The sequence below is a fragment of the Oncorhynchus clarkii genome, chromosome 14 (assembly GCF_045791955.1).
Source record: "Oncorhynchus clarkii lewisi isolate Uvic-CL-2024 chromosome 14, UVic_Ocla_1.0, whole genome shotgun sequence".
NCBI lineage: Eukaryota > Metazoa > Chordata > Actinopteri > Salmoniformes > Salmonidae > Oncorhynchus > Oncorhynchus clarkii.
In genome coordinates this window covers 10,480,343-10,497,316 of record NC_092160.1, presented here as the reverse complement: position 1 = coordinate 10,497,316, position 16,974 = coordinate 10,480,343, and the positions used below count along the sequence as shown (strand labels likewise).

The window sequence follows — 16,974 nt, the reverse complement described above, 5'->3', positions numbered from 1 at the left end:
TGTCTCTCTCCCTCTCTCCTTAGCAATTTTTTTTTGTCCACATTCCACCAACTTCTCTCCCAAGCTATAAATATCTGTCTGTGTCAGATTGGACGAGAGTGAAGGAAACTAAGTGGCTGTACAGAAAGAGAGAAAAAGATGGGGGAGGTAAGGATAGATAGATGGGGGGTGAGTGGGGGAGTGAGTTGTGAAGCTGTGGAGGGTGATTTGAAATGAAACCAGGTGCGTTGCGTGACCAGTGAGTGGGGGCACAGGGGGGAGGTGGGAGTATGTGTGTGAATCTATGCAAGTTGTTGTTCCGCCTGTGATTTGGACAGATTTGGAATTTGGGCCGCAGACCAGGAATTTGCATCCTGGGGGGTCAGGGAGGGGGGTCGGTGGGAGGGTGGAGGATGGCAGTGCAGGGGGCCAGAGTGGGGGTAGAAATGGGCTGTCCTTCTCTCCTCTCTCCCTCTCCCTTTTTCTCTCTCCCTCCCCTGCATGCATTCAGCTGCTCCAGCTGTCGATCTCCCCACTCACTCTCTCAGGGCCATAGAGGCAGGAGCAGGACAGACAGAAGGACCACTTCAGCTCTTCATGCTCACAACACACCAGGGACTACCACCACCAGCAGACTAGAACAGCACATTGAGCACAGAGCAACAGGGACACAAACTAGGGACCTGAAGATAGCAAGAAGAAGAAGATTTCACACAGGAAAGAAGACTTGTCTGTGAGTTCACCATGTTTTACAATGACAGTGTGTGCAGGTTTGAAAGAGCGTTGTGTGTGTGTCTACGAGAGTGTTTGCGAGTGAGTAACCAAGTGTGTGTGTCACAAAGAAAAGGGAAAAAAAGTGTGTAATGCCTCTGACCCTCTGTTTGCTCCTGGAGGGGGTGGACACGTCACAGTTAAACCATTCTCTCCTCTCAACCTCCACAGCTGCAGTTCAATCCTTACAAGAGCTGAGGTGGCAAGGCCCTGCGCTTGTGTATGTGTGTGTGTTAGAGAAAGAGTGGGAAGGAGGGAGGGAGGGAGGGACAGAGAGCATGTGTAATATAGTAGGTGTATTTGTTAATGGAAATGTATTACAAAACTCTCTTACAGATCCAACTACTATTTCACAACTATTTAATGTCACAATCGCAATGTCTATTAAAATCCCCTGCAAACCTTTTGCATGACAAATCCTGCCAGACAACATGGTCAGTTAAGAGAGAACCTTAAGTTCAGGATTTGTTTGTTGGAAAGTCTTCCATTAGTGTGAGGAAGAGCAGGCAGGCCTTCTTTACCATATGGTCACACTAAGACATCCACATCAAACTAGAGAGACAGGTGCACTAAACACACCCTGTATACACCCTCACTCCTATATACACACACCATCACAGTGCAGGACACTGCCTTCCCACTCCGTTACATACGTACCACTTCTGTGCAGAGCAGGGCCCCATTTTATCGCTTTGTTTATATACTCTCAATAACTAACATTTGACAGAAAGAATAGTCTGTTCATAGGCCTGCATGAGGCTGGAATGACTACAGTGATTCAGGGGAAAGCGCAGAAGCATGCCAAGGAGGGCCAGAGAGTTGCACCCCAGAGGACCAAACTCCCCCCTCTGACCCACCGTGTCCATTATCTCCTGCCCTCGGCACGCCTCACCTCATCCATTTACTACAGCAATGTACTCCCCAGCAGACTGCCGCCCTGTGCTAATGGGACAACAGGCTAACTCCATAGGGAACTGTTATGTGTTTTTCTGCCGAGCTGCTGTCCGGCAATGTGAGAGAAATCTCCCATCACAGGAGTTCAGTGGTATCACATGTAAGAAGTTCTGGCCTCTGGGTGGCAGGTTCAGTGCAGCGAGGGGAGCAGAGCACAACTTGAGCCCACCGGGCCACCATGTTAGGGAGAGAGCAAATCCATGCGCTACTGAGCAGAACAGAACAAAGCTGGCTATGTACAGTATGCACATCTCAAGACAGGACCATCTCTGGTTGGCTCTCCCACGTGTGTGTGTGTAGATGTAGTTGTATGTGTGTATAACTGTGTGTGTGGTCTCACTGTGTGCTTTGCCTAGTCCCCATGAGGTCATTTATTTTTGACCCTGTGGATATTTTGCTTAGTCATTCTGCTGATGGTGTGGATTCAGGGAGAGTGATGCCTCCTGTTGCACGAGTTAACCTACTACTGATGCCAGTAACATAAGTAAGCACCTGGGCCAATTAAAGACATCACATTGTCCCCCAAGAGTAGTTGAATTCCTTGTTCAAACCAAGTAAAGTTTCCAGACCCCTTGACTTTTTCCACACATTTTTTACATTACTGCCTTATTCTAAAATGTATTAAATACAAAAAAAAATCCACAGCAAGCTACACACAATCACTCATAATGACAAAGAGAAAACAGCTTTAAACAGAAATACCTTATTTTACATAAGAATTCAGACCCCTTTGCTATGAGACTCGAAATTGAGCTCAGGTGCATCCTGTTTCCATTGATCATCATTGTGATGTTTCTACAACTTGATTGTAGTCCACCTGTGATAAATTCAATTGATTTTACATGATTTGGAAAGGCACACCTGTCTATATAAGGTCCCAGAGTTGACAGTGCATGTCAGAGCAAAAACCAAGCCATGAGGTCGAAGGAATTGTCCGTAGAGCTCCGAAACAGGATTGTGTCGAGGCACAGATCTGGTGAAGGGTACCAAGAAATGTCTGCAGCGTTGAAGGTCCCCAAGAATACAGTGGCCTCCATCATTCTTAAATGGAAGAAATTTGGAACCACCAAGACTCTTCCTAGAGCTGGCCGCCCGGGCAAACTGAGTAATCAGGGGTTAAGGGCGTTGGTCAGGGATGTGACCAAGAACCCGATGGTCACTCTGACAGGGCTCTAGAGTTCCTCTGTGGAGATGGGATAACCTTTCAGAAGGACAACCATCTCTGCAGGACTGAACTAATTAGGCCTTTATGAAAGAGTGGCCAGGCGTAAGCCACTCCTAGTAAAAGGCACATGACAGCCTGCTTGGAGTTTGCCAAAAGGCAAATAAAGACTCTCAGACTATGAGAAACAACATTCTCTGGTCTGATGAAATCAAGATTGAACTATTTGGCCTGAATGCCAAGCGTAACGTCTGGAGGAACCTGGCACCATCCCTACAGTGGAGCATGGTGGTTGAAGAATCATGCTGTGGAGGAACCTGGCACCATCCCTACAGTGGAGCATGGTGGTTGAAGAATCATACTGTGGAGGAACCTGGCACCATCCCTACAGTGGAGCATGGTGGTTGAAGAATCATGCTGTGGAGGAACCTGGCACCATCCCTAGAGTGGAGCATGGTGGTTGAAGAATCATGCTGTGGAGAAACCTGGCACCATCCCTACAGTGGAGCATGGTGGTTGAAGAATCATGCTGTGGAGGAACCTGGCACCATCCCTACAGTGGAGCATGGTGGTTGAAGAATCATGCTGTGGAGAAACCTGGCACCATCCCTACAGTGGAGCATGGGGGTTGAAGAATCATGCTGTGGAGGAACCTGGCACCATCCCTACAGTGGAGCATGGGGGTTGAATAATCATGCTGTGGGGATGTTTTTCAGTGGCAGGCGTAATGGACAGAGAGATCCTTGATGAAAACCTGCTCCAGAGGGCTCAGGACCTCAGACTGGAGCGAAGGTTCACCTACAACAGGACAACAACCCTAAGCACACAGCCAAGACAACGCAAGAGTGGCTTCGGGACAAGTCTCTGAATGTCCTTGAGTGGCCAAGCCAGAGCCCGGAGTTAAACCTGATTGAACATCTCTGGAGAGACCTGAAAATAGCTGTGCAGCAATGCTCCCCATCCAACCTGAGAGCCTGAGAGGATCTGTAGAGAAGAATGGGAGAAACTCCCCAAATACAGGTGTGCCAAGCTTGTAGGGTCATACCCAAGAAGACTCGAGGCTGTAATTACTGCCAAAGGTGCTTCAACAAAGTACTGTACCAGTTAATCAATTTTAGAATAAGTCTGTAACCTAACAAAATGTGGAAAAAGTAAAGGGGTCTGAATACTTTCCGAATGCACTGTATATATATATATACAGTACCAGTCAAAGGTTTGGACACACCTATTCATTCAAGGTTTTTTTTAAATTGTATTTTATTTTTTACTATTTTCTACATTGTAGTATAATAGTGAAGACATCAAAACTATGAAATAACACACATGGAATCATGTCGTAACCAAAAAATTGTTAAGCAAATCAAATATATTTTGTTATATTTGAGATTCTTCAAAGTAGTCACCCTTTGCCTTGATGACAGCTTTGCACACTCTTGGCATTCTCTCAACCAGCTTCATGCATTTCAATTAACAGGTGTGCCCTGTGAAAAGTTAAGTTGTGGAATTTCTTTCCTTCGTAATGATCACACCCTTTTTTCCCCCAGTTTTCCCTTAAAATGACATACCCAAATCTAACTGCCTGTAGCTCAGGACCTGAAGCAAGGATATGCATATTCTTGATACCATTTGAAAGGAAACACTTTGAAGTTTGTGGAAATAAACTAATGTTGGATAATGTATCACATTAGATCTGGTAAAAGGTCAAACAAAGAAAAAAAAGTGTTTCTTTCTTATTTTTTGTTCCGTTATCTTTGAAATGAAAGAGGAAAGGTCACAATGTACTATTTCATGTTAGGCGCAATGTCGATTTTGGACACTAGATGGGAGCAGTGTATGTGCAAAGTTTTAGACTGATTCGATGAACCATTGCATTTCTGTACAAAATGTTGTATCAAGTCTGCCCAAATGTGCCTAATTGGTTTATTGATACATTTTGAAGTTCATAACTGTGCACTCTCCTCAAACAATAGCATGGTATAGCTACTGTAAATTGGACAGTGCAGTTAGATTAACAAGAATGTAATCTTTCTGCCCATATCAGATTTATCTATGTCCTGGGAAATGTTCTTGTTACTTACAACCTCATGCTAATCACATTAGCCTACGTTAGCTCAACCATCCCGCGGGGTGACACCGATCCTGTAAAGGTTCATGCTTCTACACCTGCGTTGCTTGCTGTTGGGAGTTTTAGGCTGGGTTTCTGTACAGCACTTTGTGACATCAGCTGATGTAATAAGGGCTTTATAAATTAATTTGATTGATTGATTGATTGATTTGAGCCAATCAGTTGTGTTGTGACAAGTTAGGGGTGGTATACAGAAGATAAGCTCTATTTGGTAAAAGACCAAGTCAATTTTATGGCTCAAATAAGCAAAGAGCAACGATTTTAAGACATATAGGTCAGCCAATGCAGAAAATGTCAAGAAATTTGAAAGTTTCTTCAAGTGCAGTTGCAAAAACCATCAAGCGCTGTGATGAAACTGTTTCTCATGAGGACCACCACAGGAAAGGAAGACTCAGAGTTACCAGTCTTAGAAATTGCAGCCAAAATAAATGCTTCACAGAGTTCAAGTAACAGACACATCACAACATCAACTGTTCAGAGGAGACTGTGTGAATCAGGCCTTCATGGTCGAATTGCTGCAAAGAAACCAATACTAAAGGAGTGCTGCGTCAGATGGCCTGGCCTCCACAATCACCCGATTGGCTAGGCCAATCTGCAAATCCCACAAAACACCAGTCTCAACTTCAACAGTGAAGAGACGACTCCTCCGGGATGCTAGCCTTCTAGGCAGAGTTCCTCTGTCCAGTGTCTGTGTTTTTTGGCCAATAAAAATAAAATATTAAGATGGGCAAGTCTGAGATTTGGCTTTTTCTTAGCTACTCTGCCTTTTTCTTTGCGACTCCGGCATCCCGGAGTCTCCTCTTCAATGTTGACGTTGAGACTGGTGTTTTGCGGGTACTATTTAATGAAGCTGCCAGTTGAGAACTTGTGAGGTATCTGTTTCTCAAATTAAACACTATAATGTACTTGTCCTCTTGCTCAGTTGTGCACAGGGGCCTCCCACTCCTCTTTCTATTCTGGTTAGAGCCGGTTTGCGCTATACTGTGAAGGGAATAGTACACAGCGCTGGACGAGATCTTCAGTTTCTTGGCAATTTCTCGCATGGAATAGCCTTCATTTCTCAGAACAAGAATAGACTGATTAGTTTCAGAAGAAAGGTATTTTTGAGCCTGTAATCAAACCCAAAAATGCTGATGCTCCAGATACTCAACTAGACTGAAGAAGGACAGTTTTATTGCTTCTTTAATCAGAACAACAGTTTCCAGCTGTGCTAACATAATTGCAAAATCATTTTCTAATTATAAATTATCCTTTTAAAATGGTAAACCTGGATTAGCTAACACAACGTGCCATTGGAACACAGTGATGGTTGGTGATAATGGGCCTCTGTACGCCTATTTAGATATTTCATAAAAAATCTGCCGTTTCCAGCTACAACAGTCATTTACAACATTAACAATGTCTACACTTTATTTCTGATCAATTTGATGTTATTTTAATGGACAAGAAATGTGCTCTTCTTTCAAAAACAAGGACGTTTCTAAGTGACCCCAAACTTTTGAACGGTAGTGTATACACAGTACCAGTCAAAAGTTTGGACACACCTCATTCAAGGGTTTTTCTTTATTTTTACTATTTTCTACATTGTGGAATAATAGTGAAGACATTAACACTATGAAATAACACATGGAATCATGTAGTAATCAAAAAAGTGTTATTTTTAACATGTTTTATATTTTAGATTAGTCAATATAGCCATCCTTTGCCTTGATGACAGCTTTGCACACTTGGCATTTTCTCAACCAGGTTCACTTGGAATGCTTTTCCAACAGTCTTGAAGGAGTTTGCACATATGCTGAGCACTTGTTGGCTGCTTTTCCTTCACTCTGCAGTTCAACTCATCCCAAACCATCTCAATTGGGTTGAGGATGGATGATTGTGGAGGCCAAGTCATCTGATACAGCAATACATCACTCTCCTTCTTGGCCAAATAGCCAACTACACAGCCTGGAGGTGTGTTGAATCATTGTCCTGTTGTAAAACAAATGATAGTCCCACTAAGCACAAACCAGATTGGATGGCGTATTGCTAGCCATGCTGGTTAATTGTGCATTGAATTCTAATTAAATCAATGACAGTGTGACCAGCAAAGCACATCACACCACCTACTCCATACTTCACGGTGGGAACTACACACGTGGAGATCATCCGTTCACCCACTCGGCGTCTCACAAAAACCCGGCAGTTAGAACCAAAATCCTCAAATTTAGACCCATCAGACCAAAGGATAGATTTCCACCGGTCTAATGTCCATTGCTCGTGTTTCTTGGCCCAAAGCAAGTCTCTTCTTAGCATTTATTTGGGCTGCAATTTCTGAGGCTGGTAACTCTAATTAACTTGTCCTCTGCGGCCTTTCCTGTGGCGGTCCTCATGAGAGCAAGTTTAATCATCGTGCTTGAATATTTTTGCGACCGCACGACTGCACTTTTTCCGCATTGACTGACCTTCATGTCTTAAGGTAATGATGGACTGTCATTTCTCTTTGCTTATTTGAGCTGTTTTTGCCATAATATGGACTTGGTCTTTTACCAAATAGGGTTATCTTCTGTATACCACCCCTAACTTGTCACAACACAACTGATTGGCTCAAACACATTAAAAAGCAAAGAAATTGCATCACAATTCCAGTGGATCAGAAGTTTACATACACTAAGTTGACTGTGCATTTAAACAGCTAGGAAAATTCCAGAAAATTATGTCATGGCTTTAGAAGCTTCTTATAGGCTAATTGACATCATTTGAGTTAATTGGAGGTGTAACTGTGGATGTATATCAAGGCCTGCCTTCAAACTCAGTGCCTCTTTGCTTGACATCATGGGAAAATCAAAATAAATCAGCCAAGACCTAAGAAAAAAAATTGTAGACCTCCATAAGTCTGGTTCATCCTAGAGAGCCATTTCCAAATGCCTGAAGGTACCACGTTCATCTGTTCAAACAATAGTATAAAGTATAAACACCATGGGACCACCCAACCGTCAAACGACTCAGGAAGGAGACGTGTTCTGTCTCCTAGAGATGAACGTACTGTGGTGCGAAAAGTGCAAATCAATCCCAGAACAACAGCAAAGGACCTTGTGAAGATGCTGGAGGAAACAGGTACAAAATTATCTATATCCACAGTAAAATAGTCCTATATCGACATGACCTGAAAGGCCACTCAGCAAGGAAGAAGCTACTGCTCCAAAACTGCCATAAAAAAACAGACTACGGTTTGCAATTGCTCATGGGCACAAAGATTGTACTTTTTGGAGAAATGTACTCTGGTCTGATGAAACAAAAATAGAACTGTTTGGCCATAATGACCATTGTTATGTTTGGAGGAAAAAGGGGGACACTTGCAAACCGAAGAACACCATCCCAACCGTGAAGCACGGGGGTGGCAGCATCATGCTGTGGGGGTGCTTTGCTGCAGGCGGGACTGGTGCACTTCACAAAATAGATGGCGTCATGAGAGAGGAAAATTATTTGGATATATTGAAGACATCAGTCAGGAAGTTAAAGCTTGGTTGCAAATGGGTCTTCCAAATGGACAATGACCCCAAGCATACTTCCAAAGTTGTGGCAAAATGGCTTAAGGACAACAAAGCCACGTTATTGGAGTGGCCATCACGAAGCCCTGACCTTAATCATATAGAAAATGTGTGGGCAGAACTGAAAAAGTGTGTGCGAGCAAGGAGGCCTACAAACCTGACTCCGTTACACCAGCTCTGTCAGGAGGAATATGGAAGGCTACCTGAAACGTTTGACACAAGTTAAACAATTTAAAGGCAATGCTACCAAATACTAATTGAGTGTATGTAAACTTCTGACCCACTGGGAATGTGATGAAAGGAATAAAAGCTGAAATAAATAATTCTCTCTACTATTATTCTGACATTTCACATTCTTAAAATGAAGTGGTGATCCTAACTGACCTAAAACAGGGAATTTTTACAAGGATTCAATGTCATGAATTGTGAAAAACTGAGTTTAAATGTATTTGGCTAAGGTGTATGTAAACTTCCGACTTCAACTTTATATATATTTCTGTGAAAAATGGTAAACTACGTGGTTCTACACTTCTGTTAAATGGCAAGTGTGTCACGCTACCCATTTTCCTTTCGTCATACAACTGTAATTCCATTTCAATGACAGTCAAGGAAATCATATATTTCTTCAACAACGCTTGTCTTTACCAGAACCACAAACAGACCAGTGGTTGACCTGTGGAGGGCTGTCAGAGTGACGAACCATCCGCCCACTCAGAGACCAGAGGCTGTAGGGTTGGCAGCAGCTGTCCTACATGAACCATGGGGGGCTTTCCCAGAACCTGATACTCTGGGAAACACTGATAGTAGGGTATCCCTACTGGGAACTGCAGCCCACATCCTTGCCACGGGCATTCCAGAGGTCCAAACACAACTTGGTGCTCACTGGTCAGCGGTGGCGGGGCAGTACATACCCATGTCTCCCTGCTGCCCACAGTCCTGGGTGACTGAGTGGACTCGGGCGGACAGTTTTAGTTTTTTGGTGGTTTTAGGTCAGATCCCCCCCGCCCTGGCTGTAAGAGTACCACAGTGTCTACACAAGGATTCTGACGTGTCCTCATACCGGGGCTGTATATAAGTGTCCTCCTGCTTATGATGCAGACCTATTGAAGATGAAATGACGCAAGGCCCACTACAAGACTTTTGTGAGTGTATGAAAGATTGTGAAGTTGTGTGACAAGTGCATTGTGTGTACTGAGTGGGTACTTGTCCTGGGAACTTAGTGGAACATCTGCTGTTGGTTTTGGTGCTTCAGAGCGAAGGTAAGGCTACATTTGGAGTGTGATGTAAGACAGTATTTACGTGTGGCACGCACATCACTCTGTGGCTTCTTTTTTGTTAATTAGCATAATAGCCAACACACTCGGCATGAGGTTTGTGTGTGTGTAGGTGTGTGCATGTACAGTAGATGTGGCTAGGTACTTCTCTGTTTCGGCAGTTATGGGCCGCCTAGCTGTGTGGAGGAGAAGCTCTTTTTGTTCACGTGAGTGACTCTTGAAATGGGTCCTTTGTGATGTAATGTGATTGGTGGATTCAATCAAATATTTAAAGTGTGTGCGTGTGTGTACACGTATAAAGAAAGCAGTGATTATAGCTTTCCTCTTTATCTATTCTGTCTGGAGCCTCTGCTGACAGTTTTGCACGAACAACGGTTACTCAGAAATGGGGAGCTGGAATTGAGGATTTATTTGTCTAGGTACATGTTCTACTTAAACAGCTGTGCTTCCTCGTGCCAAGAACATTACATGGAGGATGGTTGGGTTCTCCTGAAATGGGCAGCAAAGCCCTGTCTGTATACTTCTCCACCTCCATATGCAGTACTTCAGTGATTAATAACACTAGCCATGATGATGAATGAAGCCAGGCTCAGATAAAGACAACAATGGATTATGTGGTACTAGTAACAGTGATGTAGATGGATGAACAGAGCCGATACCTGTCTGAGAGCCTGCGGCGTCTGGGAGAACGGAAAGTAATGTCTTGAAATTGACAGATAATACCCTTAGATTTTGTACCTCTTACAGGGTTACTGTGTTTAGTGGCCCACTCTGGTATACTGCAGGTTCAGCCTCCACAGGTTTTCAATGTGAAGTCCCAGTGTGTGTGTGTGTGTGTGTGTGTGTGTGTGTGTGTGTGTGTGTGTGTGTGTGTGTGTGTGTGTGTGTGTGTGTGTGTGTGTGTGTGTGTGTGTGTGTGTGTGTGTGTGTGTGTGTGTGTGTGTGTGTGTGTGTGTGTGTGTGTGTGTATTCCTAGTTACAGTGGGGCTGTCTAGGGAAATAGATGGCTGTGTGTGGAGAGCTATAATGAAAGCATTTCCTTGCTGTTGACTTTATTTTTAGCTGATGGATGGAGTACACCCTTATATTTATCTTTCACCGGCAGGGGGAGACGTACTTCCTCTCCATTATACTGGCGTGGATTCAGGGGGAAAGATGTTTGATTAGCAAATAATGTCACATGTCACTTGTTTGACTTGACTTCTGCTCTGTGTCTGAGCCTGGCTTTAGAAAAGATGTCAACACACAGCTCAGTGTTTTGAGAAGTTAATGAGGTGGATGATTTACCACTCAGGTTGCTGAGTCTATCTCTCTCTTTCTGAAGTGTTCTCAACCCAGGTCAATGAGTCGCCAGAGTATCTAACTCTGAGTGACTTCCACTACGACACAACTCATATACACTCTCTCTCTCTCTCTCTCCCTCTCTCTCTCTCTCTGTTCCTCTCTCTCTCTCTCTGTCCCTCTCTCTCTGTCCCTCTCTCTCTCTATCTCTCTCTCTCTCTCTCTCTGTCCCTCTCTCTCTCTCTCTCTCTCTCTCTCTCTCTCTCTCTGTCCCTCTCTCTCTCTCTCTGTCCCTCTCTCTCTCTGTCCCTCTCTCTCTCTCTCTCCCTCTCTCTCTCTCTCTCTCTCTCTTCCTCCCCCCTTTCTGTCTCTCTTTCTGTCTCTCTTTCCCTCTCTACAGATACCACTGAACTGCTCTGAGCACCACAACAGGTCGGAAGCTTCTTTCATCCTGACCTGAGGCGCCGTTACCTGTGTGACCCGCCGGCTGTGCCAGTGTGTGTTAACACGTGTGGTCCTGTTCTATCTGCCAGTCAGTACGTGAGCATGCGGGGCGTGTGTGTGTCCATCCTGTGTGTGTCTGTGATCCTCCGCAGTGCTATTTCACAGCCACCTACAGAAAGTGACACCTACACGGTAAGGATGGGTATTTCGGCGTGCAAACCAGGACTCTCCTTCTCTCACTCTCTCAATCCCTCTCTCCTACCTTGCTATCTTGTCGTCCCCCTCCCACCATGTACCAGACTGATGATTTGACCCCTTTTTGTACTGCAGCTGCTCTTCTCTTTTCAGTTGACCTCCGCTGACCTGCTCTCTGTGCTCATGACTATGTGTCATCATCTCCTTCTCCCTCTCATCCTATTGGTGTGACAGTGGACAGCCATGGTTTAAAGTGCATATAATAGCTGTACATGAAAGGTTATTTGGATGATACAGTACATGAGACTCTCTCTCCTGCTATCTGTAGGAATGCACAGATGGGTATCAATGGGACTCCCAGACTCAGCACTGCAAAGGTAAAGGCTCTCGCTTATCCTCATGTCCCCATGTCCGTGTCCTGAGTGAGAGCATTACAACTTGAAACCACTCCTGTCTTTCAGTCCTTTTCCTTCAGCCTCTCGCTGTCTCTCCCTCTCTCCCGTCAGACATAAACGAGTGTGAGACCATTCCGGAGGCCTGTAAGGGTGAGATGAAGTGCTTCAACCACTACGGGGGCTACCTGTGCCTCCCCCGCTCTGCCTCAGTCATCCCAGCCCAGGACCCCCCCAGTCAGCCTGGGACCAACCTGGAGAGCACTGCCAGAGAGCCCTTCAACCCCTGTCCTCTGGGCTACGAACCCCAGGGAGACAGCTGTGTGGGTGAGTACCGGCTGGAGGATGAGACAGGGGAGGGATAATGTGTGTGTGTACGTGGATAGCTGGCACTGGAATGTGTAGATTTCACGAGGACAGCTGCTCTTAGTTTTATGGGACGGAGAGTGGTGAAAGAGCTGTTTGTCCGGTTGTCCTTGGGGTCGGGGTGGTAGGTGTTGTTGTTGATGGGGAATGCATGAGACAGGAATAACAATTCAGCAATGTGGGGAATTCTCAGCTGTTGGTGCATCAAATGTATTAACTTACTATGTTACTTAAAACGGTGTGTCTCATTGCCATATGACACACACAGATGTGAATGAGTGTGAGAGAGATGAACACGACTGCCAGCCCAGCCAGCAGTGCATCAACACACCTGGAGCCTTTACCTGCCAGTGTCCTGATGGTTACCGCAAGGTTGGCACCGAGTGCATTGGTAGGTCAAACTATACTCTTAAACAGGGTTCTATAAAAGGGTTCTTCGGCTGTCCCCGTAGGAACTCTTTTGGGTTCCACCTAGAACCCTCTGGGGAAATGGTTCTACCTGGAACCAGAACGGGTTCTTCAAATGGTTATCCTATGGGGACAGCCAAATAACCCTTTTAGGTTCTAGATAGCACCATTCTTTCTAAGAATGTATAGCACTCTCCATAGGACTCTCTCTAACCAGCCTACCCCTTGGCCTGAGTCACACCAACTCACTGTTTGTGGTCTCACTGCATTGTTGTGGTTCAGCTTAGTCATTGTAGCATGTTATTTGACCTCTATTTAACCAGGCAAGTCCTTGGATCAAATTCTCCTTTACCATAACAACCTGGTTGGTCAAAGCAATCTCCTTTCTCTGGAACTGTTTCTGAATGCTCTCCTTCCATCTGTGCTGTTAGATATTGATGAGTGCAGATACAGGTACTGTCAGCATCGCTGTGTCAACGTCCCCGGCTCCTTCTCCTGTCAGTGTGAACCAGGCTTCCAGCTGGCCGGCAACAACCGCTCCTGTATTGGTGAGGCATGGTCAGACATGCAAACACGCAATATCGCATACTGTATACACACAGAGTCATGGTAAAACTAATAGCTACAACCAGACAAAAGTATAGAGTCCCACACTATCCAGACTGATGTTAGAATGTGTATATACTGATAGACTTCTCCCTTTCCTCCTCCTTCCAGATGTGAATGAGTGTGACATGGGCGCCCCCTGTCAGCAGAGGTGTTATAACACCTACGGTACCTTCCTCTGTCGCTGTGACCAGGGCTACGAGTTGGGGCCTGACGGCTTCGCCTGCAATGGTGAGAGGATCTGTCTGTCTGTCTGTCTCTATAGTGCCATTAAAATCGCAGTGCTACGATCTACGAAACCATCTCTTTCTTTCTTGCATTATTTAAAAGCTCTCTGTCTGTTTCCTTGGTTAAAACAGCTGCGCTATGATCTGAAACGCTGTTCCCCTCCCTCTCCCTCCTGCGTTCTGCAGACATAGACGAGTGCAGCTACTCCAGTTACCTGTGCCAGTTCCAGTGTGTCAATGAACCCGGGAAGTTCTCCTGTCAGTGCCCAGAAGGCTACCAGCTGCTGGGCACCCGACTATGTCAGGGTAAGCACTCTCTCCATCTGTTCTCCTTTTGCCCGTCTTTCACTTCAACGTCAGCTAATTGTACCTGTGTTCTTTCGTTGTCCTCGTTAGTGGACAACTTGATTCTATTCTATTCATTTAGATTCTGTGTCCTATTGTATTCGAACCTTCCCTTTCCCCAACCTGTTCTCTATCCCTCCCCCCCAGATATAAATGAGTGTGAGACTGGAGAGCACCAGTGTACTACAGGACAGACCTGTGTGAATATCCACGGTGCCTATCAGTGTGTGGACACCAACCTCTGTCAGGACCCTTACATCCAAATAACTGACAAGTGAGTGAACATTTATTAAAACACACTCGCTCACACGCACGCACGCACGCACGCACGCACGCACGCACGCACGCACGCACGCACGCACGCACGCACGCACGCACGCACGCACGCACGCACGCACGCACGCACGCACGCACGCACGCACGCACGCACGCACACACACACACACACACACACACACACACACACACACACACACACACACACACACACACACACACACACACACACACACACATCTTTCCCCCATTATCAACCTCTGTCCATCATCAGCCTCGCTCTGCATGGAGCACAGCTCACATTATTTCTAAGATTGCTCCAATTACTTTTTCCATATTTCTGTCCAATTCTGTGCCCTTTTCAGTTGAACGTGTTCCAGTACAATTAGAACGCTGTTAGAAGAGGGAAACAAGTGTTAAATTGATAACAGGCGTGGACAGTGGTGTATTTCCCTCAACTTGTTTTGGCTCTATGAAAAGGTTTCAGAAAATTACTTGGGGAAATGGCCACTGTTCAAATACAGTTGTATGTAATCCGTCTTGGTTTGAGGATAGTTCGCCAGTGCTCCTTCTGTATTGCAATATACCCCTCTAGTGGTTGAGTTATGAACTACTCTTTTGAACATTTTATCTAGAGGCATGCATACAATATTGATGAACAAATATTCTGTTTTAATTTCAATGAAACGGAATCAAAAGTGAATCATTAAGCCATCTAGTTCATGATGTCAAATTTCAGGAAGTGACTTCCACTATGAAAAAACTCATAACAGTCTCTCTCTCTCACTCACTCACTCACTCACTCACTCACTCACTCACTCAGAGAGAGAGACTGTATATGAGTTTTGTCATAGTGGAAGTCACTTCCTGAAATTTGACAATTTGAGTAAAAACTCAAAACTGCTACTTTTCTCTCCTGTGTGTCTAGTCGTTGTGTTTGTCCTGTGACCAAGCCAGCCTGTCGAGACCTACCCTTCTCTATCGTCCACCGCTACATGAGCATCACGTCGGAACGCTCCGTCCCCTCAGACATCTTTCAGATCCAGGCCACTAGCGTCTACCCCGGAGCCTACAACACCTTCCGTATCCGCTCTGGAGACGACAACGGAGACTTCTACATCAGAGTGAGCACAGATATAGTGTAACAACCCTTGTATAGCACCAGCCTGAGTCACCCTCCCATCCACTTTGTGAATATATGATGATAGACTAGTGAATTTATGATGACAGTGGACGTCTAGAAACGTATTGTATTGCAGTTTTGAGACCTTGCATCATAACAACACTTAGATAAGCTTCTTGACTTCGAAGACTAGGAGAAATATGTCAAACAAACCCCCACTTTTTCTGCCTAATGTAGTGTGACTGACTCTGACTAACCTCACTATCATCTCTGTGTCTCCCTCAGCAAATCAACAACATCAGCGCCATGTTGGTTTTAGCCCGGGCCGTGACAGGACCCCTGGAGTACACATTGGACCTGGAGATGGTGTCAGTCAATCCCCTCCTGAGCTACCAGACCAGTTCGGCCCTGCGACTGTCCATCTACGTAGGGCCTCATGCCTTCTAGGGGAAGGGGAGAGAGACAGAAAGAGGGGGTGGGGGGGGGGGGGGGGACACAGTAAAGACACAAGAGAGGAAAAACAGGAAACACAGAACAATCTAGAATTGAAAGGGGTCAGAAACAGAACAGTCAGATAATGTAACATGATGTCAAAGGTAACTCTGTCAAATCCCAATCATTTGGGAAAGCTAAGATAGAGTGAGATAAAAATACATTCATAAGAAAGGAATACTGCATCAATAACGTATGACTGATAAATATGAATACTACGAAGTAGTATTGATATACTGTACATGTTTGCTCCCTGCCTCCTAGAGTATCATTCTCAACCGCTCCACGTTGCCCATTACCCTAGTAACCTTTGGTACCAACAAAACACCCTCCAATTGAAGATCTAGAGAGAACCAAAAAACGTATTATGTTATCATTGTATCATAATCATTCTCATCCCGACTCTGTCGTTCCCTTGCTTTGAACAGACTCATTCTCACTCCTATGTTTTCGTGCTATTCCCATTCCTTTATGACAGTTTCCCTTATCATCCATGGACACGACTCAATAACCACTCAGATCAAACCTCTTCATCCGCCCTGTCGCTCCCGCATCCATCCCGCTCCTGAATCATACCTAGTCCTGGTGCTGAAGCTCTGACTCACTCACACACCGTTTGTAGCTTTGTAACATTACAGAAAGCTGTATCAGAAAGCTGATACAAAATAAAACGATATACATTTAAATCACGTGTTAACCATAGCTTTTTGTGCGTATTATTTCACCATGTCACCCTTCTTAATATAGTCCCATTTCTCTCCTACTTCCTCAACTCCTGTTTCTCCTTTTCCTTCAACCAGTATGTCCTAATTTCCCCCACAGCGTGCTATGGTCGTAGCCAGTTGACCTTTCTGAATGTATCCCCCCAGGTCCACTGTGCTCCAGTGCCAGTGGCACTCTGTCTTTCCACAGCTGCAGAACATGCCTGGGCTTCTTGTGTGACAACCACTGAGAGAATGGAAAAGATCTCTTGAACAATGAGAGAAGGCAGAAGGTCTCGCTAGAGAAATCAGCTGGATTATAC

The 16,974-nt window shown here is 45.1% G+C and overlaps 1 protein-coding gene across 1 annotated transcript; it reads left to right on the top strand.

Annotated features, from left to right (window-relative positions):
* Positions 1-475: 475 nt before the first annotated feature.
* LOC139366245 (EGF-containing fibulin-like extracellular matrix protein 2) lies at positions 476-16,647 on the top strand. The gene is made up of 11 exons (XM_071103513.1): positions 476-712; positions 11,477-11,712; positions 12,044-12,092; positions 12,222-12,434; positions 12,742-12,864; positions 13,313-13,429; positions 13,599-13,718; positions 13,901-14,020; positions 14,207-14,333; positions 15,264-15,459; positions 15,744-16,647. The coding sequence occupies exons 2-11, from the start codon at positions 11,623-11,625 to the stop codon at positions 15,903-15,905; spliced, it is 1,317 nt and encodes a 438-aa protein (XP_070959614.1). The 5' UTR covers positions 476-712; positions 11,477-11,622; the 3' UTR covers positions 15,906-16,647.
* Positions 16,648-16,974: the final 327 nt, after the last annotated feature.